The 24,353-nt window shown below is 43.2% G+C and overlaps 1 protein-coding gene and 1 non-coding gene across 2 annotated transcripts in view; one reads left to right on the forward strand and one right to left on the reverse strand.

Annotated features, from left to right (window-relative positions):
* LOC126262462 (uncharacterized) overlaps positions 1-24,353 on the forward strand; it is a 359,342-nt gene that overhangs the window by 319,068 nt on the left and 15,921 nt on the right. Inside the window, exon 4 of the mRNA XM_049959117.1 lies at positions 11,701-11,790. Within this exon, the coding sequence (XP_049815074.1) occupies positions 11,701-11,790 (90 nt within the window). The remainder of the gene's footprint in view (positions 1-11,700; positions 11,791-24,353) is intronic.
* Positions 8,144-8,218, reverse strand: Trnat-ugu (transfer RNA threonine (anticodon UGU)). Its single transcript has one exon. It is a non-coding gene; the product is annotated as a tRNA-Thr (tRNA).

The raw sequence follows: 24,353 nt of genomic DNA on the forward strand, positions 1-24,353 counted from the left end.
TTTTGTTTTGCATTGCATTCTGATTTGGAACTAACACCATTTTCAATAAATTAAGTATTTTTAAATGTGATTAAAATACTGCTCTACTCAAAGACAGGCAAAGCAGAATATCCATTGTTAACGTACACGCCAATACTGCGTACGAAAGACAGAGTTTTCTGAAACGACACCTCCGGTATATTGTACGCTACGCCGCTGTCCAAGACATATGTTTGGTACTATCAGACTTCGTGTGGCCAGAAATGTCCTTTTTGCCATTGCTAGTCCACTTCTTGCTCCGCCCATCATAGGTTATTTTGCTGCATAGGTAGCAGAATTCCTTAACCTCAACTACTTTGTGATCCCCAATTCTGATGTTGAATTTCTCCCTGTACTAATTTCGCAGGTTCTCATTATTGTCGTCGTTCTTAGATTTGCTCTCAATCCATACTCTGCACTCATTACCCTGTTAATTCTATTCAGCAGATCATGTAATTGTGTTTCACCTTCACTGAAGATAAAAATGTTATCAGCGAATTTTATCACTGATATCCATTCACAGTGAATTTTACGTTCGCCCTTGAATCTCTTTTTTTTCTGTCATTGATTCTATGTATAGACTGAAAAGAAAGACTTCATCCGTGTCTTAAAACCTTTTTTACCCGTGAACTTCATTCTTGGTTTTCCAATCTTATTGTTTCTTCTTGGCCTTGTACATATTGTATACTACCCGTCTTTTTCTGCAGCTGGCGCCTACATGTCTCAGAAAAGTATCTTGACTTTTATACAATCTTGCTTCCATCATTAACCAGAACTTCAGCACTGCCTCTCTTCCAACTTTGCCTTTCCTAAAGCCAAACTGATCGTTATCTAATAGATCCTCAGTTTACTTTTTCGTTGTGTTTTGTATTATTCTTGTCAGATACTTGGTTGCATGAGCTGTTATGTTGGGTGCGCGATAATTCTCGCTCTTTTCGGCTCTTGCTATCTTCGGAATTGTATGGATGATGTTTCTCCAACAGTCTGATGATATATCGCCAGTCTCATACGTTCTACATACCAAAGCGAATAGTTGTTTTGTCGCCACTTTCCTCCAATGATTTTAGAAATTCTGATCGGATGTTACCTATCTCCTCTGACTTATTTGATGTTAGGCTGTCCCAAGCTCTTTTAAATTCAGATTATTATGCTGGATCCCCTAACTCTTCCATGTCGACTCCTATTTCTTCTATCACATCAGCAAGTCTTCCCCCTCATACAGATTTTCAATGTCCTCTTTCCACCACTGAGCTCTGAATTTAACAGTGAAATTTCCTTCGCATTCTTAATGTTTCCGCTCTTGATTTTAACTTCCGAAGGTTATTTTGACTTTCCTACATGCTGAGTCAGTCCTTCAGACAGTCATTGCTTTTTTTATTTTCTCACATTTTCCATGCAGCCATTTCGCCTTAGCTTCCCTGCGCTTACTACTTATTTGATTCCTCAGTGACTTGTTTCTGTTCACCTGAATTTCCCTGAACATTTTTGTACTTCCTTCTTTCGTCGATCAATTGATGTATTTCTCCTGTTACCCATGGTTCCTTCGCACTTACCTTCCTTGTACCTACGTTCTTCTTTCCAACTTTTGTGGCTACATTCTTTAGAGATGTCCATTCCTTTTCAACTGAACTGTCTGCTGAGCTATTTATTATCGCAGTATCTATAACCTCAGACAACTTCTAGCGTATGTCTTCATTCCAAAGAACTTTTGTATCCATCTCTTTGCGCACTGGTTCCTTCTGACTAGTCTCTTAACCTTCAGGCTATTCTTCAGCATTACTAAATTATGATCTGAGTCTACACTGTATCTGCTCCTACGTACGCCTTACAATCCCATATCTGATTTCGGAATCTCTGCCTGAGTGTGATGTAATCTAAATCTTCTCGTATCTCCCTCCTTATCCTCGTCTTGTGAATAGAGTATTCGTAATTACAAGCCGAAATTTATTGCGGAACTCGGTTAGTCTTTCTCCTATCTCTTTCCTACTACCAAGCCCATATTCTCCCCTAGCCCTTTCTTTCTACTCCTTGCCCTATAATCAAATTAGATTTTCATCTCCTTTTACGTATTGAATAACCCGTTCAATATCCTCATATACATTTTCTTTCTCTTCACCTTCTGTTTGCGATGTCAGCATGTCTACCTGAACTATCGTTGTCGGTGTCGGTTTGCGTCGATTCTGATAAGAAAAACCGTATCATGGAACTGTTCACAATAACCCACTCTCTGCTTCATCTTCGTATTCATAGCGGATTCTACACCCGTTGTTCCATTTTCTGCAGATGTTGATATTTCCTTATACTCATCTAACCAGAAAGCATTGTCTTCATATCCCTCCGCTATAATTAATCTGAGCCTTAGATTTTCTAGATTTCTTACCGCATTCAAACTTTTGGTTAGCCCCAACTCGTAAAATGTCACCGTTCCGTTGGTGAGTCAACCTTTTTCTGTTGGTCACCTCACTCTTGGCAGACCTCTCCCGGAGATGCGAATGGGGTTCTAGTTCGAAATATTTTGCGAATGAGGGGATGATTACACTTTTTCAACTACAGGCCGAATGTCCTGTGGTTACACATTGTGTGTCTTTAATGCAGTAATATCCATTGTCTTCTGGAACCTCACGCCGTTGACCATTGCTGATTCTTCCGCTTTTTGGGGTCATTCACTGTGGCAGTGTCATACAAGAAGGGCAAAAGATCGTCCTGAAGCTCTTTCCGCTCCTCCACCGTCTTTGCCGTTGGCAGAACATAGGTGACATCTTACGCCGCCAAAAGTCTTCGGCCGCAGTTGCAGACGATTTTTATTCAAAATTTAGGGGTAGCGAGGTTCGAACCAGGGAGCCTGAAAAGACGCTACCCCCTGTTTTTCTTTCATTTTTTCTTCAATGCTGTCATTTGGCTTGAGCGGAAGTCACATGACACCTATTGAAGTTGATCGTTGATTACTTCATTACGTTATTTGTTACGGAGGGCCAGCACTCTTACCGATCATGTTGAGCTACCGAGACGACGTCTCCTGTACGGGAAGAGCAAACTATATTTTACAAGAGTACTTTTTTTTTTCTGAGTCAGTATTGATTGCTTGACGAAAGCTGCTTTCACTTCAGAAATGACATAATGTCTGAGCTTAGAATATTCCCGTAATTCTGTGAATGTGATTTATTTACCGATTTTGAACACAGGAATTACATACCCTAATTTCCAGCAACACGAGGCTATTCGCTGCGCAGACTACTCTCGCGATGTATGAACTAAGAAAGCAGAAAGCAGCCAATTTCGCAGAATATTGGACGTAAACTGTAACTGGACATCCATCATGGCCTGCTGCCTCGCTTCTCGATACCGGCGGGCTAATATGGATACCTCTCATTCGTGAGCCTGTGCAATGGTGAAATGTTGGTACGGTAGTATCGTGAATACGTTTTTAAATAAGAAATTTAAAATTTCCGCTGTTTGTCTAGAATCGTCAGTTTCTGTAACAAATTTATGCAGGATATTTGGATTCGTTCACTCATGTTACGTACGAACGGAACGTACTAGAATTTTCTGACAGATCTTTCGCTATTACGTATCAAAATTAATGAAACTGTTGTAGGCTTTAGGCATACCCGAGTTCGTATTAGCTTTCCTCTTTCTGCTTCCCTGCAGTCTCCATGGTTGCCTGAATGTAGAAGTCTGTTTTTTTTCAACATTCACTGTATTTTTTTTTTTTTACTTTATTTTGAACATTGTGAGCTGCACTATCCTATCGATAGTCCGCCGTTAGCGTCTCATTTTTTTTTTTTTTGTTTCGCGAACAAGCTCTGACGACTGCCGCGGGACCGCAGAGTTTTGGGATCTCCCGATACAGAGTAATGGAAGTCTGGCTCGAACGTCGGAGCACGGTGCAGGAAGTAAGCCTAGAAGGATCATTTAAGTGGTAAAAGGCAATTATTGTTGGTGCCTCTATGTCGCTTAATAGTGCAAACGATACGTTCACTGTACGAATTAATCCTATTCCTGCGTGCTATAAACTCATGTTCGTAATAATTATTAGTATACATCTTCCAGCTCCACGTTGAGTGAAACAGGTACATCAAGATTGTGCTCCCGAGAAAGCGATCAGTAAACCCACGTACGTCCTCGGTGTGCAACGTTATATGGTATCGAAATATTTCAGTATAACTACAGTGACGGTGCCGTAGGAGGAGGATAAGACTGGGCTGCACTTCCGGTAGGAAGTATAGACCTCATCATCAGATATGAACCTCCCGATCACCTACCAAATATGCTTTTATCTCCACCGAGACACAGTGTACTTACCCGGTTTATAACGTCTTTCAGCCTTAATCACAATTTTTCTGCGTTTGTCCACTTCGATCACAGAAGAAGATCTACTGCTGTGTTCATTCCTTTCTCTCAATTCTTAACGTAATTCGAAACAACCTCAGCAGCATGTGGGCCCACAGGCCCGAAAGCATGTTGCCAAGGTCGTTTCGATACGCTGCAGAAGTTTTTCTGGGAAACTCTTACACATTCTTTATGCAGTCCAGGTCTCTCTCCATGCGATTTCCATATTTATGGAGACCTGAAGAAAGGCTTTCATGGACGTCGATTTCCTTCCGAGGAAGGGGTGCATGCCTGGGTACAATTATGATTCCGTGGACAACCGCAAACATTTCTCCATGAAGGCCTTGACCGTCCTTTCTGATACTGTTGATTGCTTTTGCATGTGTGTCGTTTTCATTTGGCTTCCCTTTTCATGAGAGAGAACACTGGGCAATGCTGCAAAAACGTCCCACTCTTGGCGTACAAAACGCAGCTAATCAAATAAGAAGTTGGCCCTGGGACGGAATAGTTGTGCCGTATGGTCGGATCCTTCATGCAGTGCATGTTGGCGTGGTGAATCATTTCGACTGCATACACCAAATTTTTGATTGAAAGCAACGGACCTCCCTACACTGATCGGGTGGCATTTTTGTGTCTCGTCCTCTGATATTCAAAAATGTCGTGCTCAGTTATTCTCTGGGGATGGCACTAGGGGTATGCTTCCTTCTCCTCTGGGATAGGGCAGGCACTGACTCTGCTGACAAAAGCACGCATCAGGCCACAACCATACTTCCGTGAAAACTGCCCAGCTCCCAGGGGACCACCCCTCCAGATGATACTCACTGACTTTCTGACAAAGAGAACTTAGATACCACACCAGGAGAACACATTCCAATAGAGGAAAAGGTAAGGATTTCTTCCTAATGAAGGTGACCAGTACACTCTAAATAAAATTAACTACAAAACGGTCGCAAAAATAAACCAGTATTTTGTTATGATATATGACAGTGAAGTCACAACATCCTTTCGTCCCACTTCCAAAAATATAAAAACTCCCTGAAGTATTATCATCATTCTTCACTTGGTTAAATCATCCGAGAAATTAACTGAAAAACGACCAAAATTAGAAAATGACCCCTAACTGTCTGCCCGCATCTCGTGGTCGTGCGGTAGCGTTCTCGCTTCCCACGCCCGAGTTCCCGGGTTCGATTCCCGGCGGGGTCAGGGATTTTCTCTGCCTCGTGATGGCTGGGTGTTGTGTGCTGTCCTTAGGTTAGTTAGGTTTAAGTAGTTCTAAGTTCTAGGGGACTTATGACCACAGCAGTTGAGTCCCATAGTGCTCAGAGCCATTTGAACCATTTGAACCTAACTGTCTCACAATGAACGTACTGAAAAAAAATCAAGTGGTGATATGACCTGTTTGATATGTAATAGCATCGTCGTCTGAGAATAAATATGGTACCTCAAATATGTATATGAATACGAAGTGTTAGCAAACTCAAACTGTTATATCAGGAGCTTCTGTTCCATATAAAATAAATCCGATATTCATAAAATAAACTGGCCCAGTCTGAAAAGTATAGCGTAATAACAACAGCAGCGGAAAATGGTATAACGAGATTAGGATTCGTTATGAATAGGAAGGTAGGGGAGAGAATGAGTTACTGTGAACAATTCAGTGATAGGACTGTTCTCATCAGAAATGACGGCAGACCAACATCGACAACAATAGTTCATGTATACATGCCAAAGTCGCAAGCTGAAGATGTAGAGAAAGTATTTGAGGACATTGAAAGGGTTATTCATTTCTTAAAGCGCGATGAAAATCTAATCCATAAGAGATTGGAGTGCTGTTGTAGGGGAAGGAGTAGAATTGAAGGTAACAGTAGAATATGGGACTGATGGTAGGAACGAAAGAGGAGAAAAAGTGCTTCAGGTGCAATAAATTTCTGCTTGTAGTAGCTAATACTGTGCTCAAGAACTACGGGAGGAGGAGATAACGCATGAAAAAGGCAGGGAGATATGACAAGATTTCAGTTAGATTACATCATGCTCAGTCACAGGTTCGAAATAATATATTGAATAGTACGCTTATTCAGGAGCAGATACAGACTGAGATCACAATTTAGTAATGGTGGAGAGTAGACTGAATTTCAAGAGACTAGTTAGAAAGAATGAATGCGCATAGAAGTGGGGTATGCAACAACAAAGAAGTGCAGACATACGCTTGAAGTTCTCTGATGCTATAGATATTGCGATAGTGAATAATTCAGTAGGCGGTTCAATTATAGAAGAGTCAACTTTCCTAAAAAAGGCAATCACAGAAGATTGAAAGAAAAATGTAGGTACATAGAAAGTAACTGCTAAGAAACCATGTGCGATTGAAGAAATACTTTAGTTGATCGGCGAAAGAAGGAATACAGAAATACAAGTCACTTAGAGTGAAATAAATAGGAAGTGAATTGAGGGTAACGCGAAACGGCTATATGAAAAATGAGAAGAAATCGAAAAATATGATTTTCGGAAGTTCTGACTCAGCATACAGAAAAGTCAAAATAATCTGCTGTGAAATTAAAAGAAGGTCGCTAACATTAAGAGTGCACTGGGAATTCCATTGTTAAATGCAGAGGAGAGAGTGGATAGGTGGAAAGAGAACATTAAAGGCCTCTGTGATTCTGAGAACTTATATGATAACGTGATAGGAGAAGAAGCGGGAGCCTACAGGGAAGAGATGGGGATCCAATATTAGAGCCAAGATTGAAAATGTCTTTGGACGACGTAAGATGAAATAAGGCAGAAGGGATAGATAACATTCTATCGGAGTTTCTAAAAGCATTGGAGGAAGTGGCGACAAAATGACTACCCACGTTGGTGTGTAAAATGTATGAGACTGGCGATGTATCATCAGACTTTCGGAAAAACCTCGTCTATACAATTACGAAGATAGCAAGAGCTGACAAGTGCGACAATTATCGCACAGTCAGCTGAACCGCTCATGCATCAAAGTTGCCGACAAGAATAAGAATAGAGAAGAATCGGAAAGAAAACTGAGGATCTGTTACTTTAGGTAAAGTAAAGGTACTCGTACAAGAGAGGAAGTTCTAACGTTGCATTTAATAACGTAAGTAAGAATTAAGAAAATAAAGACACGTTAGTGGGATTTGTCGACCTGGAAAAAGCGTTAGATATTGTAAAACGGTACAGTATGTTCGAAATTCTGAGAAAAATAGGGTTAACCTATAGGGAATGACTGGTAATATACAGTGCGTGCATGAACCTCGATGGAACAATAAACTCGAAGACCAAGAACGAGGTTCTGTTGTTAACACGGGTGTAAGACAGAAATATAGTATTTCTGCCCTATTATTCAATCTGTACATCGAAGAAGCAATGACGGAAATAAAAGGAAGGTTCGGGAGTGGGATTAAAGCTCAGAAAGAAAAAATGTCAATACGATTTACTGATGACGTTGCTACCCTCAATGAAAATGCAGAGCAAATGCAGGATCTGTTGACTGGAATGAATTATCTAGTGCGTACAGAATATGAACTGGGAGCAAATCGAAGAATGATGAAAGTATGAAGGCTTTCACGACCGGATGACATATCTTCTGGTAAACCTTCCGGGATGTAAGGTCGTGGTCCATGAAACTCTTCGGCTCCTAACGTTTCGTCCAGAGCTGCGCTGGACATCTTCAGAGGGGTGTTTCTCCTCCGGTGAGTCTTGCCGACTTGCTAGAAATGAAATGATAATTAAATAGACACCCTAGCTGCAAGCAGGCGTTGATACACTTCATTGGGGACATGTTGAAAATGTGTGCCACGACCGGGACTCGAACCCGGGATCTCCTGCTTACATGGCAGACGCTCTATCCATCTGAGCCACCGCGGGCACAGAGGATAGTGCGTCTGCAGGGACTTATCCCTTGCACGCTCCCCGTGAGATCCATATTCCCAACATGTCCACAATACTACATTCGTAGTGCGCCTAATAGATGTTTGCCCATCATACTCATTACTCGTGGCAGATTAATCTACCAAGTCCCGTACGAGCTCGGGCATAGGGTGTGCGTTCGCACAAGAAGGTCAAAGGCCGGGAACCCATATCTTTTTAACTATATATATGACGGTAGTATCTGTTTCCGAAAGTACTGTTACCATGGATCTGTCCTGATTTTTCCACAGTCCATGTTTCACTACCATAGAATGCCGTGCTCCAAACACACATTGTCAGAAATTTATTTGATAATTAAATAGACACCCTAGCTGCAAGCAGGCGTTGATACACTTCATTGTGGACATGTTGAAAATGTGTGCCCCGACCGGGACTCGAACCCGGGATCTCCTGCTTACATGGCAGACGCTCTATCCATCGGAGCCACCGCGGGCACAGAGAATAGTGCGTCTGCAGGGACTTATCCCTTGCACGCTCCCCATGAGATCCACATTCCCAACATGTCCACAACACCACATTTCGTAGTGCGCCTAATAGATGTTTGCCCATCATACTCATTACTCGTGGCAGATTAATCTACCAAGTCCCGTACGAGTTCGGGCATAGCGTGTGCGTTCGCACAAGAAGGTCAAAGGCCGGGAACCCATATTTTTTTAACTATATATATGACGGTAGTATCTGTTCCCGAAAGAACTGTTACCATGGATGACCATGCAGCTTTGCTAGAAATGAAATGATAATTAAATAGACACCCTAGCTGCAAGCAGGCGTTGATACACTTCATTGGGGACATGCTAAAAATGTGTGCCCCGATCGGGACTCCAACCCGGGATCTCCTGCTTACATGGCAGACGCTCTATCCATCTGAGCCACCGCGGGCACAGAGGATAGTGCGTCTGCAGCACACGCTATGCCCGAACTCGTACGGGACTTGGTAGATTAATCTGCCACGAGTAAGGAGTATGATGGGCAAACATCTATTAGGCGCACTACGAATGTAGTGTTGTGGACATGTTGGGAATGTGGATCTCACGGGGAGCGTGCAAGGGATAAGTCCCTGCAGACGCACTATCCTCTGTGCCCGCGGTGGCTCCGATGGATAGAGCGTCTGCCATGTAAGCAGGAGATCCCGGGTTCGAGTCCCGGTCGGGGCACACATTTTCAACATGTCCACAATGAAGTGTATCAACGCCTGCTTGCAGCTAGGGTGTCTATTTAATTATCAAATAAATTTCTGACAATGTGTGTTTGGAGCACGGCATTCTATGGTAGTGAAACATGGACTGTGGAAAAATCAGGACAGAAAAGATTCGAAGCATTTGTGAAATGGTGCTTTAGAAGAATGTTGAAATTTAGGTGAACTGATAAGGCAAGAAATGAGGTCCTTGATACAAGCAGCGAGGAAAGGAATGTATGGAAAACACTCACAAGAAGATGGGACAAGACGACAGGATAATTGTTCAGAAGTCAGGGAATAACTTTCATGGTTCTAGAGGGATTTGTAGAGGGCAAAAGTTGTAGTGGAAGACAGAGACTGGAATACATCCAGTAAATATCTGAGGACGTATGTTGCAAGTGCTACTCTGAGATGAAAAGTTTGGACTGCATATGATAGTACTTTCAAAGACGTAAACTACAGTAACATATGAAGTAAGCATTAAGCAAAGGCATTCACATTGACGAGAAAATGAATTGAGATTACTTTCTCTGCAAATCGACGTAGAAACTTGCAGCCGGGCGGAGTGGCCGCGCGGTTAGAAGCGCCATGTCGCTGATTGCACGGCCCCTCGCGCCGGAGGTTCGGGTCCTCCCTCGGGCATTGGTGTATGTGTGTGTGTTTATGTTGTTCTTAGCATAAGTTAAAGTTAGTTTAGGTAGTTAGTAAGTCTCGGGACCGATGACCACAGCAGTTTCGTTTCTTAGGAAATCACACACACACAAAGAAACTTGCATGGGAAAAGTGGTTTAACGCACCGCTTTCCGGGCGGGAAGGAGCGCCGGTCCCCGGCACGAATCCGCCTGGCGGATCAGTGTCGAGGTCCAGTGTGCCAGCCAGTCTGTGGATGGTTTTTAGGTGGTTTCCCATCTTCCTCGGCGAATGCGGGGTGGTTCCCCTAATTCCGCCTCAGTTACACTCTATAGGCGACTGCTGCGCAAACAAGTTCTCCACGTACGCGTACGCCATAATTACTTCACCACGCAAACATTGGGGTTACACTCGTCTGGTGTGAGACGTTCCCGGTGGGTCCACTTGGGGCCGAGCCGCACAATAACCCTGGGTTCGTGTGGGGCAGCAGTGTGGTGAGTGGACTGCTGTAGCCTGTTGTGGGGTTGTGTTCCACTGAGGGCTACGGCGGGGACGGAACCTCTCCGTTGTTTCTAGGTCCCTAGTTCCATACAATAACATACAATACAAACTGTAGATCGAAATATAACAGGAACACCGCACGCAAAAATCTATTTAAATACATGAGATTCATATACATAGGACGTCAGTTATACCATGAGGTAGGGCCCGGGTTCGATTCCCGGCTGGGTCGGAGATTTTCTCCGCTCAGGGACTGGGTGTTGTGTTGTCCTAATCATCACCACTTCATCCCCATCGACGCGCAGGTCGCCGAAGTGGCGTCAACTCGAAAGACCTGCACCAGGCGAACGGTCTACCCGACGGGAGGCCCTAGCCACACGACATTTATTTATTTATTTATACCATGAGTTGCTACAGCGAGTCTCACAGCTGCGCCGCGCGGGATAGCCATGCGGTCTAGGGCGCCTTCTCACGGTTCGCGCGGCTACCCACGTCGGAGGTTCGATTCCTCCCTCGGGCATGGGTGTATGCGTTGTCATTAATGTAAGTTAAAGTTAGATTAAGTATTGTGTAAGCTTAGGGACAGATGACCTTAGCAGTTTGGTCCCATAGGATCTTACCACAAATTGCCAAATTTTCTGACAGTTGCATTCGGTGGACTGACAACTCTACTACTATAGGCAGTTTTATGAAATGTGAATTGTATTACTATATACAACCCATGTGATCAGCTTCTTGAGCCTAAACGTAGATCATTATTTCTGTACATTTTCCCACAGCTTATGTCTGACGACAAGTTTTCGAAACACACAACATGTAATAAAGAACTTCTCGATCAAGACTTCTCCATACTTGCAATTTGTGTCAAATCTGTATAGTCGCCTACCTCTATCATGGAAAACTTCCTTCACCACGTAATGGTAAGGTAGAGGATTTAAAATGATTAGGTTCAAATTATGCAATACAATGTTAGGTTTAGACCACGAATTCAGTTAGAAAATTGTAGCTCAGAAATAATGAACCTGAAAATTTAATGTCACAATTATCAAATCGTATCTACTAATCTAGCGAGCTTTAACTAAGTGTTTTTTTTTTTTTTTTGCCTGTTCCAGTTGCTGCTGTTCTCACAACAGCTGCTGGATCGAAAGCTACAACTCACATCCTCCAGATGTTTTTCTATGGATGTCTCCTTTATATTTTCGGTAAGAACTACTAGAAAGCATTACTGTATTTCCACTTGTATGCCATGACTTACACATTACCTCTTTCGAAGGACTGGCTCTGATCTACTGTCAACAAAAAAGCTCTGTCTGTTACTGGGGAAGGATGCTGAAGAAAACTGATGTTATGTTTTAAAGGAACCATCCCGGAATCATATGAATGATAGTTTTATTGCAACTTAAATATCAGTTGCAATCGAGACATCAGTTTTAGTAATTTCCGCCTTCATGCAAATTAATAGGTGGTTTCATCTGGGTAACGGATGCTTCATAGTATTTGATTTTAAGTATAGGAGGGCGAAAACTCAACTTGTTAAATGTTAAGGGCTTTAATCAAAGAATGCATTTCCTGATTCTGTCAGAAATATACTTCAAGTTCCTCTTCTGCCGACTTACCTCCTTGAAACCATGTAGAGATTAATATTCACAGCAATAAGCACAGATGTATAGGGATATGTTGAATTACGGAAGGAGAGCCGCAGTAAAAACGAATCATGGTGAAACAGAAACTGAATAATGCACACATCTATCAGTTTAATATTAGGCGCACGAAACATGAAAATAAAGGTTGAGAGATGCAGAACGTAATGTGAACTAGAATGCTATACGTGGTTTTCATGTCTGCAATCATTGGCCGCTGAGATACTATGTATTCCAAAAAAATAAATCTAGTCTGATTTAATAACATGCGGACTGAGTCTAGAATTATTGAGTTGATTGATTGCTATGGTTTTTGTTTATGTATGAGAGGTGAAGTCAGTTACAGTCCGCTTCCTGAAAGGGAACATGTTAGGAAAGTTATACAAAAATGCAGAGTATTGACCAGTGAATCATTAACATTGGAAAGTAAATGTATCGAAACACTGCAAATAACTGTAGAAAATCAATTCAGTCTCAATGATTGGGCCAAGGACTGTTAGTTGACCCCGAACGTTTATAAATGTAACAAGCTGCGCGTAAATAGGCCAAGGAATCCATTAGTTTTTGATTATGCTGTTGATAAAAAGTCATTGGCTACACTAACAACATTAAAATACCTGGGAGCAACAGAGCTAAAGTAGAATGTCCATAGAAAACAATCTGTAGTAGTAATTGGAAAAGGATTTTAAGGAAGTATGATTTATCCGCCAAAGAAGCGGCCTACAAAACACTCGAGTGTTGTTCATCACTCTGGGATTCTTACCAAGTAAGTTCTGTAGATGAGTAAGGCAAGGTCCAGTGAAGAGGGGTACATTTCATCACTGGTTTGGGAGAGCATTACTGAGATGCCCAACAATTTCCAGTAGCAGTCACTACACGAGAGGAGTGGTACATCACGGAAAAGCTTACTGTAAAAAGTATCCGAGAGCATACATAGAAGAAGAGTTCGGCATCATGATACTTCCTCCATCGCACGTCTCGCGAGTAATCACTAGGAAAAAAATCAGAGGTATTAAAGCTATTACGGACGTTCATTAACAGTTGTTCATTCAACACACCATTTGCGAATGAAACACAGAAGGGGGTTTGCCAAATATAGATGAAGATGTAGATGATGATGTAAATCAGAAAGATGAAAACTACAATCTAATTACTCACAGAGGAAAACAAATATTCACCTACTGCTGAGGAAACAAGATTCTCTCAGGGCTTCTTGCCTGGGTAGCACTAGAGACATGCTGTATCAGCTGTGCCGCAAAAAAGCGTGTACGGACCAGAGCTGCTCACAGCTGCCAAAAGCTAGCTGCATCAGCTACCCATCGGCGCCCCTACTTACCGGTTCTGAGAACATATGGCACACATGGCGTGGATCAGCAAAAAGCAAGAGCAGTGGCAGTTGAACCACAGTACACCACAGACGCAGGATCCATTTCCTGCAATTTTTGGACCATGCAGGTTGAGTGTAATGTGAGCTTCTCACTGACATGTACAGAATTTTGTTTGGTGCCCCTGTTTGCTTCCTCTTTGAAAAGCCCGCGGAGTACACAGTGCCCTGTGGTTGGAAAGAAAGTTCGTTTTGTACCAAAAGGACGTCCATTGTTCTCCTGCAATCAATCACTGAAGAGCGTACACCTTCTGTGATCAGCATTTGGGTGGAATTGTTGTGCAAACACCTTTATTGTTATCGATGGTTAATAGACATTGCAGTCAGATATCATTTTTGTCATTTTTCCACTTAATCATTTGTGTGGAATAAGTAAATTTATGGCAAACATGTATTTTATGTACTGGCTGTGAGTAGCTCTGGGCTGTTTTCTTGCACAGCTGCTACACAGATTTCTCACACCCCTCCCCCCTCAGTTGGAAAGCAGAGCTCAGGAGCTATGAGAAAGCACTTCTGTCCAGCCTGTGGCTGGTTTGTGTGGCAGAAGTTTGTGTTTAACAAGACTGATTGGAACATGGCATTAGCATGATGCATGGTGCTGGTCAGTGGTGATTGGGCTGTGGCATGTGACGTCAGTATGTAGGTTCAGCCTGGCATTTGGTTGGCATGTCTTTGCTCTGCTGGCCAGTGACAGCGGTGGCAGGCAGCACTGGCTGCAAACTGTTCACAGTAAGATGTGGCTGGCCTAAAGGCTGTGAGTCACATATAAAGCTATCACCTTGGAAAACGCTGATAATGTAATGAAATAAAGCATTAAGAAGTTGCAAAGTTCTCTGACATCATCTGTCACAGAAGCACAGCATGGGGCTTGATCTGGCCTTGTGGCCTTTGCACAATGGAGGCATGGAGACTACATGAAGTGTCTATACTTGCGAATACAGACTCAGCACAACTTGAAAGTTAACCTTGCACTTCGCAACACATTTGTGTTAACATTCACAGTGGCTCATGTCAGTCAGCCAGTCATGGGTGTGTATCTCCTCGACCACAATAAACTGCCAACTGTTGTTGCAAATACCAAACAGTTTATAATATCAACACGAATTTGAAGATAATGGAATAGCAAAAGTAGGCCATTTTTTCAACTTTAAGTCAGAGAAGTCCTCTGGAGCATATGCAGACATACCGGACAAATTTCTGGAGCTCACTAGCCTAACTTGTACACTGAGGGTCGTCAGACATTCGACAGTATAACACATTGTGACTACCTCTGACCTACCCAACTCATGCCAGTCTTGTCGACTGGCACCCAAACGATTTATTGTAGTAAAGGCTGAGTTGGGACCATGCTGTGACAAGGCAATTGTTCGACCACCAAGGAGGCTATGATCCTCTACCTTGCACTTAGGTCCAAGAAAGACAATTCATGGCGACTATGACTGGACTGGTGCCCAGTAACTACAGGATTTTAGCCAAGCCTTGACGGGCTCAGTTATATTTAGCAAAACTGACTACATGACGGCTTACTACGTTATTTTGCATTTCTTGCCGATATCCTTTCTATCTGAAGTTGCCTGAACTCCACCACCCACTATCTTTTTGATGCCTGAGTGAGGCTGGCATTAGAATTAACCAAACGAAAAGTATATTTTGGGTCAGAGATATTGAGTTTTTACGGCGTTTACCCTAGCGGATCCAAGTTACTACTGGACAAGATACAGGCGATATTGAACATGCCACACTCAGATACACATGATAACTTATGCCACTACCTCAGGCAGTTAAATTCTCATCGGCGCCATCTGCCTAATCCCGCCAGAGTGCTGTAACCTCTGAATGCAGTACTAAACAGCCACACCTCGCAGGGGAAGTCTCTCATTATCTGGACAGAGGCAATGGAGAGAAGCTTTGAGTCTAAATGGAACCTGACAGAAGCAACACTGCTCACATACCCAATGCATGACACTGAACTGGCTTTTGTCGTGGCTGCTAGCCTGACTGCAATAGGTCCAGTGCTTCTGGAACATATCGGCAATAGATGACAGCCACTTGGTTTGTGGTGTTTGAGACAGTGCTCATGTGTAGAAGCCAGTCCTTTTGTGATTTTCATCGATCACAAGTCTTATGTCACGCATTTTGGAAAAGCAATACCAATTTTGGAATTTGAAATTTGTGTCGCAGTTCTCCCCATTAACCCTCCATATTTCCAGAACTGACAATTCAACGCCGACTGCTTGTCCCACACTTCTGCCATTGTCTCACCTCCTGTGAACTTTGAGGACGTTGCCCAAGATCAGGAGAGTAACAAACAAGTGGACAGACTCCGTCACGGAACCTCCAGTGGCCCATGACTCAAACTAGTGCCCATTCCTGGCTCTGTTTGCAAGATTTGGTGCGATGTTTCAACAGGCATACACTGTCCATTTCTGCCAGAGAAATACCAACACAAAGCTTTCTGTCTTGTCCCCAGATTGTCATGCCCTGGCATCAACTTCATCGTGGAGCTTGTGGCCTCGCATTTTGTCTGGCCAGGACTACGGAAAGACAGCTGTAAATGAGCATGCACTTGACCTGCATGCCAGGGCGTCAAAATCATCTACACATCGACGGCTTATCCAATGCAAGATGTCCATGTGGACATCATAGACCCACTCCGTCTGCCCCAAGACAAGTGTAATCTGCTGACAATGGTGAACCACTCTACTCGCTGGCTGGAGGCAACACCCATACTGGTCACATCCAAACCTGTCTCCACCACTTTCAATGACATCTGAGTGGCACACTTCTACTGCCCCAGTCACATCACAATGGACTGCAGCTGCCATTTTGTCTGCATGCTGCTCACACACATTGCTCGACTGTGTAGCATGCAGCTACACAGAATAACCAGATACCGCCTAGTGTCTAGTGGTATGGTCGAGCGACTCCATCAAAAAGTCAGAGCATCACTTATTTAGCACGCCATCACCTAATTGGGGACTTTCGTGCCAGTAATTCCCGGCCTGTAAGGAACACCCAAAGAAGAAACCGGCGCTTCACCTGCCGACCTTATCTACAGATAATCTCTCTCCATCTCTGGTGACTTTATGGTGGTACCCTCACCTGACGATGTCTTGTCCAGACCACTGTCAGAATGTCCACTTTCCCACAGGGCCTGCCTCTGACTGCATGCATTGATGAGGCACAGCACTGGCGGTGTATTCGTGCATGCCGATCTACAGCGCTATACTCACATCACATTACACACTGGCATAGTACAGGCACTACTTTGGCTGCCTGGCACAACCATCCAGGCCACACCCAGCACAGATGACTGGGTCACCCTCACCACAGCTGCCAGCAGACTACATCACACGTCAGTCCCCATGTCCATTTCAAACGCCTGTGCTGTATCATAACAATGTCGCACTGCACATCACAGTCCACTTGCTCCCCAGCCGCTGAACAGGTTACAATCACTTCCCACATGACCAGTGGATGTTGGGGCCAGATTAACTTTTGCACCAGTTTTCCATGTTCTTTCCTGTCGAGTTCCAGACATCATCCTCCACACCGCTGGGCTTGTCTGTCCCAGTTGCTAGATCTGTTTTCAAGTAGCGATGGCACCATATTCAAATGAGTTCAGACAGTTTGTGTAGTGTCTGTGCACTGAAGCGTCCAGGCTAGATTGAACCCCGTGCCCTACTTCCATGATCGAGTATGTCAGTGAAATTTGATCTCAGCAAATAATGAGCGCTTTACTTTGTCACTTTTCATGCGACACAGCCTTTATGCCAACCACACGTTACGATGGACAGATCACAGCCAGGGTGCCTACCGCTGCTGTCATTAGTCAGCAGCACAAGGACACTCCCACCACGCGCCTGGTTGAACAGGTGCACAGACTTCATGTGCCACTGCCCAAACACCGCTGACCAGCTCGTCACCATTGTGCTCGTGCTGAGGTCACAACAAAGTGCATGAAGCCTCTAACCTCTGCCACACAAGTAAAAAAAAAAATTGTTCAAATGGCTCTGAGCACTATGGGACTCAACTGCTGTGGTCATTAGTCCCCTAGAACTTAGAACTACTTAAACCTAACTAACCTAAGGACATCACAAACATCCATGCCCGAGGCAGGATTCGAACCTGCGACCGTAGCAGTCGCACGGTTCCGGACTGCGCGCCTAGAACCGCGAGACCACCGCGGCCGGCCACACACAAGTCAACTGCACGTTGGACACCAGTACTTTCTCTCAGTTCCTTAGGTCTGCTCTCGAAGGGTGGATCTGTGTGGCAGCCATGTCACAAAAATACGTGAACGTTGCAAGATTACCATTGTTCCTGCATGTCTTTATTCCTTGTGGACAATTCGAGTGACTAAATTTTGCTCTCAGTTCTGTCAAGGGATTATTGCCCGACTCTGGTGATTTAAACTTGCATCGATACTGGTACTGTCGCTGCTTTCTTTGATTCAGTTCTTGGGAAGTAATCATTAAAGGGACCCATCATACAGTTCAATTGATTATTACATTTAATGAATATTTAATGAATCTATTTCGCAACTGATAATGCAAAGGTCGGGACACACGCAACCAGAGAATCCAGTTAACCGATTGAATCTGCACCTCTGTCAGACACGTTATACTCCAACATCGGATATTTCCTTTCATTAATTTCAGATTTGAAATTACTACATTATAACGGCTCATTTCAGGAAAACATTTACTGGGTATGGGCCGGGAGTGGGGGACGGGGGGGGGGGATGGGGGGTGGAATTACTGTTGTATACACATAAAATTGTCATTTAAATACAACATTTATTGGGTCACGTGCCCCTCTTCTCAAATCTGCACGAATTAACGTTCATTAAGCTACAGAGAAGTGATGCACACTCCCTCTAATCTAAATGATCTGTTAATTGAGTGATGTGCATGGGAAGCAACGGAATGTTACGTTGCTCTTCGGATAACCTTTCTCATGCTCATGCCACACATGGTCTCTGCTCTTATAACGAAATCTATTCGGAACGAATTTTTCGCTCCTCCTGTGATTTTGACGGGAACAACATAGCAAACTTGGACGCGATCTTATACTTGAGGGGGGGTATGGTCAAAACGCAAGCAGGCACAAATGCAGAGTTAATATCCAAAAATGAAATATTTCCTATCATATTCGCCACAAGAACGCCGGCCGCGGTGGTCTAGCGGTTCCGGCGCTCAGTCCGGAACCGCGGGACTGCTACGGTCGCAGGTTCGAATCCTGCCTCGGGCATGGATGTGTGTGATGTCCTTAGGTTAGTTAGGTTTAAGTAGTTCTAAGTTCTAGGGAACTGATGACCACAGATGTTAAGTCCCATAGCGCTCAGAGCCATTTGAACCATTTTTGCCACAAGAACAATCGCAAGACCGTCATTGAATTTCCACAAGGACTGTCGTATGCAATGACGAACCAGCCACAACATTTCATTAACATCTTGTCATTGCAAAGAAATTTACTCATCATCTTTGATTGTCCTTGGACAGTATCAAATCTTCATACGAAATGCATGCAATTCTGACTGTGTTCCCGCAAGAACGATTGTTAGCTCATAGGTTGTGCAGCCAAGTCCACGTGGGATCCGTTGGATCTCGGAAATCAGTGGCTCTAAATTGCTCACCATCTGTGATCGTTCTTGGATTTTATATTATAATTCCACTCTGAAAACCTAACTGAATTGAATGTAGGATACTGGGGGCCATTTCTCCGAACAGTACTGCACAAATGTCAGCGTGGAGTCAAAGACCAACAAAGAAAAATAAATCGAATCAACTAATTCACTCACAATATTCGTTAAATATTTCACATTACTCGCATGCCCAGTTCCCAAGCTGAAAGTACAATAAGTAAATGATTACACTTGGTCACAGAGTTACGACCACATGGGTGAAGGTTGTACATAGGGAGAAGTCCATGATACCAACAAAAAGATTACAAATTCTGGAATTTAATGAAATGAAGCAGTTAAGCACTCTGTGACTTAGAAATCAACTCAAAACCAATGTGGATGCTGAAGGCACCACCAGATTAACATCTTAAAACAAGATTACAAAGCTCTCAAAGCTCACATAAGAAATTTGAGTTCTGACTATCCATTATACTCGGAAAAAAATTTGAAAAGGTAGTTGCAACGTAAGCCTAACTGTGATGACGCTGGGAAAGAATGGATTAGTGACGTAATTTGTGTTATACTTCAAATTTTTCTTAAATTACAATACAGCTTGATGGAGGTCAGCACAGGTTTCTTCCATATTCTCAGCCATCCAGAACCGGAGTGAAGTAAACTGGCTAAGTAACCTTGTCGCTCACTCTGCTCACGCCTGATGGGGAGGGGATGACTTGCTACCAACCCCCATATACTTCCCCACTACTGTTCCATCTTTGTCAGTCTACCTAACAGAGTCAGACCGACACCAAACAAAACATGAATATTTGCATTACAGCTTCCTACTTACAGAATCACAACCAAAGCAAACATTTATTCCGACATGTAAAAGTAACATAACAGGAATGGGAAGGAAATGTGCATTAATAATAATCAAATAAACACTATAGCTTCCACTTCTTCATCAGACCTTCTCGATATCGGAGCAAATAGTTACAAAGACCAATCTATCATTACTGATAAAGGAATTCTGGATACCTTGAGATAATGTAACAAGACGGAACAACCAGTTCTGTATCAACGTATTGGAGCTTCTCACAGCCATCACAAGCTAACTACATCAGCTATCCGTTGGTGTGCGTACTTACCGAGAGACAAAATTCGGACAATAGGTGTGGTGCATACTGCATAAGTCAGCAAAGGGCAAGAGGCATGTGAGTTGAGCCACCATACAGTACAGACGCGTTTTTCGAGAGCCTGTATTCTGCAATCTGTGGACCTCATTGTTTGTGCTCAACACGAGCTCCATACCTTCACATACTGAATTTTCTTTGAGACTCCCCATTCACTTTCTCTTTATCAGGTCCGCGATCACAAAGAAACTTCGTTTCATTCCAGATACGCATATACGAGGGCCGTTCAGAAAGTAACCTCCGGTTGAATTAAAAAAATACACCAAGTTAAATAAAAATATTTTAATATATACATCTTACAACTACATCTTTGCACTATTTTTCTACATAGTCTCCATAGCGATTAAGGCAGTTATCGTATCTCTTCCAAGCTTTGAAATTCCTTCTGCATAAAAATCACCCGCTTGTGCCTGGAGCCAGCCTGTGACCGCATCTTTGAGCTCTTCGTCGTCATCAAACCGCTGTGACCCGAGCCATTTCTTCAAATGCATGAAGAGGTGATAATCACTTGGCGCCAGGTCTGGGCTGTAAGGTGGATGGTTGATAACGTCCCACTTGAAGGACTCAAGAAGGGCCGTTGTTCTGCGAGCAGAGTGAGGACGGGCGTTATCGTGCAAAAAAACGATACCGGAAGTCAGCATACCACGGCGTTTGTTCTGTATAGCCCGTCGTAACTTTTTTATTGTTTCACAGTACACGTCTTGATTAATGGTCGTACCACGTTCCATGAATTCAACCAACAACACCCCTTTGGCATCCCAAAACACCGTTGCCATCAGTTTTCTGGCAGAAAAATCTTGCGAGGCTTTTCTTGGTTTGGTAGGCGAATTTGAATGTGCCCACATCTTTGATTGTTCTTTTGTCTCAGGGTTCACGTACTTAATCCAGGTTTCGTCACCGGTCACGATTCTGTTTAACAATGGTTCTCCTTCGTCCTCATAACGTGACAGAAAGTCTAATGCAGAGGCCATTCTTTGAGTTTTGTGGTGGTCGGTAAGAATTTTGGGCACCCATCGTGCACAGAACTTACGGTAACCCAATCTTGCTGTCACTATCTCGTACAAGAGAGTCTTAGAAATCTGTGGAAAACCAGTAGACAACTCCGACATTGAGAAACGTCGATTTTCACGAACTTTTGCATCAACTGTCTGAACGAGTTCGTCAGTCACCAATGATGGTCTACCACTCCTCTCTTCATCATGAACGTTTTCTCGTCCACTTTTAAATAAACGTACCCATTCACGGACAACTCTTTCACTCATAACTCTTGGTCCGTACACGGCACAAAGCTCACGATGAATAGCTGCTGCAGAATATCCTTTGGCTGTAAAAAACCTTATGACAGCATGCACTTCACATTTGGTGGGGTTTTCTATTGCAGCACACATTTCAAACTGCCACAAAAACTAAACTAGCGCAGGTACGACGTTCACTCGACCACGGCTTGATGCCGACTGACCTGTTGAGTGAGTGAACGCACAGATGGCGTCGCTACTCCCCCCACAACCCGCACTGTGACCAATCGGAGGTTACTTTCTGAACTGCCCTCGTATTATTCTCCCATGCCCACGTGATCGGAAGACGCAGTCATCACTGGGGAGTGTACACCCTCTGGGATCGTTGGTCGAATGGAACTGCTGTGCAAACACCTATTATCGCAATCGCTGGTTAACAGACATTGCAGTCAGGTTTTAACTTTGTCACTCGTTCATTTGCTCATTTGTGCATAATAAGTACATTTACGGCAAATGTGAACTTTATCAGTTCCTGCACCACACTGCCACCATAGCTATGTGAATGTGGCAATACCCACATGTTCTCTCTTCAGTTTTATTGTGTGTTGCTGCTCGATCTTCAGTGATACCATTGAATGTCACCCCTTCCCTTGTCCCACCCTTCTCTTCCAACTTTCATCCCCTCCACACCTCTCCCCTCCCTCCCAACATTGCTCTCGTCCAGCTCAGTAGCTTAAAAATGATATGAAATAGAAAATGGCGGCAGAATGAAAATAATAGCGAGAAAATAAAAAAAGGCTTAAAATTGGAGGGGGGGTGGGGACAAAGCGTTTGGGGGCTATTGTCTTCTTGGCTGGGATAAGAGGGCTGAAGACATAAATTTTTCCTCTCCTTCATCTATAGACCCATTATGTGGATTTAAAATGGTGGGAAATTCTTCCTATTGGCTGGGAAAATGGGGACAGCTATATTTATCCTTTCTCTCCCATGCCCCCTCTATTAACTCTTTCTCTCGCTAAGTCATGTGAGCAAATCTCGACACTCATATTCTGTTTGCCACTGTGTAAGGTTCAGCATAACAAAGCGTCATCAGAAATCAGTTGCTACTCAGACAGAATAAGGAGACATCCCATTCGAATGTAAGTATTAATCTACTCCTATCCCTCTCACAGTATATGTGTGTAATTTCATGAATACTTTTTCATCACATAAGTAGCATTCGAATGCATATGTGTAATAGCAGAGCATACATCTATTTGCTGCATCATCACTAGTCTATCTTCAGCAGCAAGAGCGCACAGATGTGTTACCTGAATTAACAGATCAGGCATTTGAGTTTCCAGCGCCTGAACAACATCCCACAGTAGGACTGCCTGAATTACAGGGTCAGGAAACGCTTCCATTTGAGTTTCCTAACCTGCTGAGCCACGAGTAAATGGCTCCAGCGTACCACTGTTCACCAGTACACATAATGTGACTGCCAATGGATCAAAACGTGTAAATATATATAGGTGCAGTTAGGAAGTGTCGTCTAGTCATATGATCGAGTGTGTACAACATTGTATTAAAGTGCACTATACATGGTCTGAGTGGGACTGTCTATGTGGCGTGATGAGTTTCACCGATACTCCTATCAACATCTGCTTCTTTGAAAGGAAGTATCCATTATAGATTTGTACAGCAAAGTGGCACTTGGGGTAGTATCTGGAAACTCGTCCGTTTATTTACATCGTTCAAGCATCGGGACCTTACGTAGTGTGGGAAAGTGCATTGTGTTCTGGAAGACAGAGGTAGTGAGAGCCATATGTCATCTTACTGTTCAGTGACTTTGTAAGCCACGTGTTTGAGCACAGTGCACATGTGAATGATTTAGAAAAATATAAGAAATCATGCATCCATGCAGTGCCCAAGTCCCCTAAAATCCACTAGATGAAAACCACAATTTACAGATGGAATATCAGTAAATATTACTGTCCCCATGTCTTTGGATGTGATTCAGGCCGAATTTAAGGCACAAAAAATTGCGATATACTGCAAAAATAATAACTATCCTTAACTACTGTAATTTCAATGTATATAAATATCTAACGAAATAATATTTCCTACAAACTGTTATAATTCTCGCATCTCATCCGGTCACAGACGTGAGATGGCTTGTGAACATCATGAAGCATCAGAGAACGATCACCACCTCAAGACAGAATAACAAATGAAAGACAAGGCCAAACATAAGTATTATCAGCTCTCTTAGTCTCATTATTATAGTTTATTGCTATTTGCAGTTTGGTGGCAATCGTATCTAGTTTGGGGGGAAATTTTTGCCGCTCCCAGTATTCCAACTAGCCACTTTCAGAAACATCCCATTTTTAACGAATTTACAAGCCAATATTTAACGAAATACCCTCTTGCCCCATCGCTGTAGGAGCCCACTTGTGCTGTTAAGTGATGTTTACATAAGTATAATTTATGAAACGCTATAATAACATGGCTGTCAGAAGCTATTACAAGTTACACATATTCTATGTTTAACGGATACCACAGAACAATACTTGAACGAATACACTGTTGCTACATACTGTTTACTCGTACGATGTTGGGGGCGGGGGCGTCTTCCAGTGTAAAAACAAACTATACACATATACCATAAGACTATCATACAATATGTGTTCGGGACTACCCAAAATAAAAAA

Source organism: Schistocerca nitens, chromosome 6 (genome assembly GCF_023898315.1).
Source record: "Schistocerca nitens isolate TAMUIC-IGC-003100 chromosome 6, iqSchNite1.1, whole genome shotgun sequence".
In the NCBI taxonomy this organism is placed as follows: Eukaryota; Metazoa; Arthropoda; class Insecta; order Orthoptera; family Acrididae; genus Schistocerca; species Schistocerca nitens.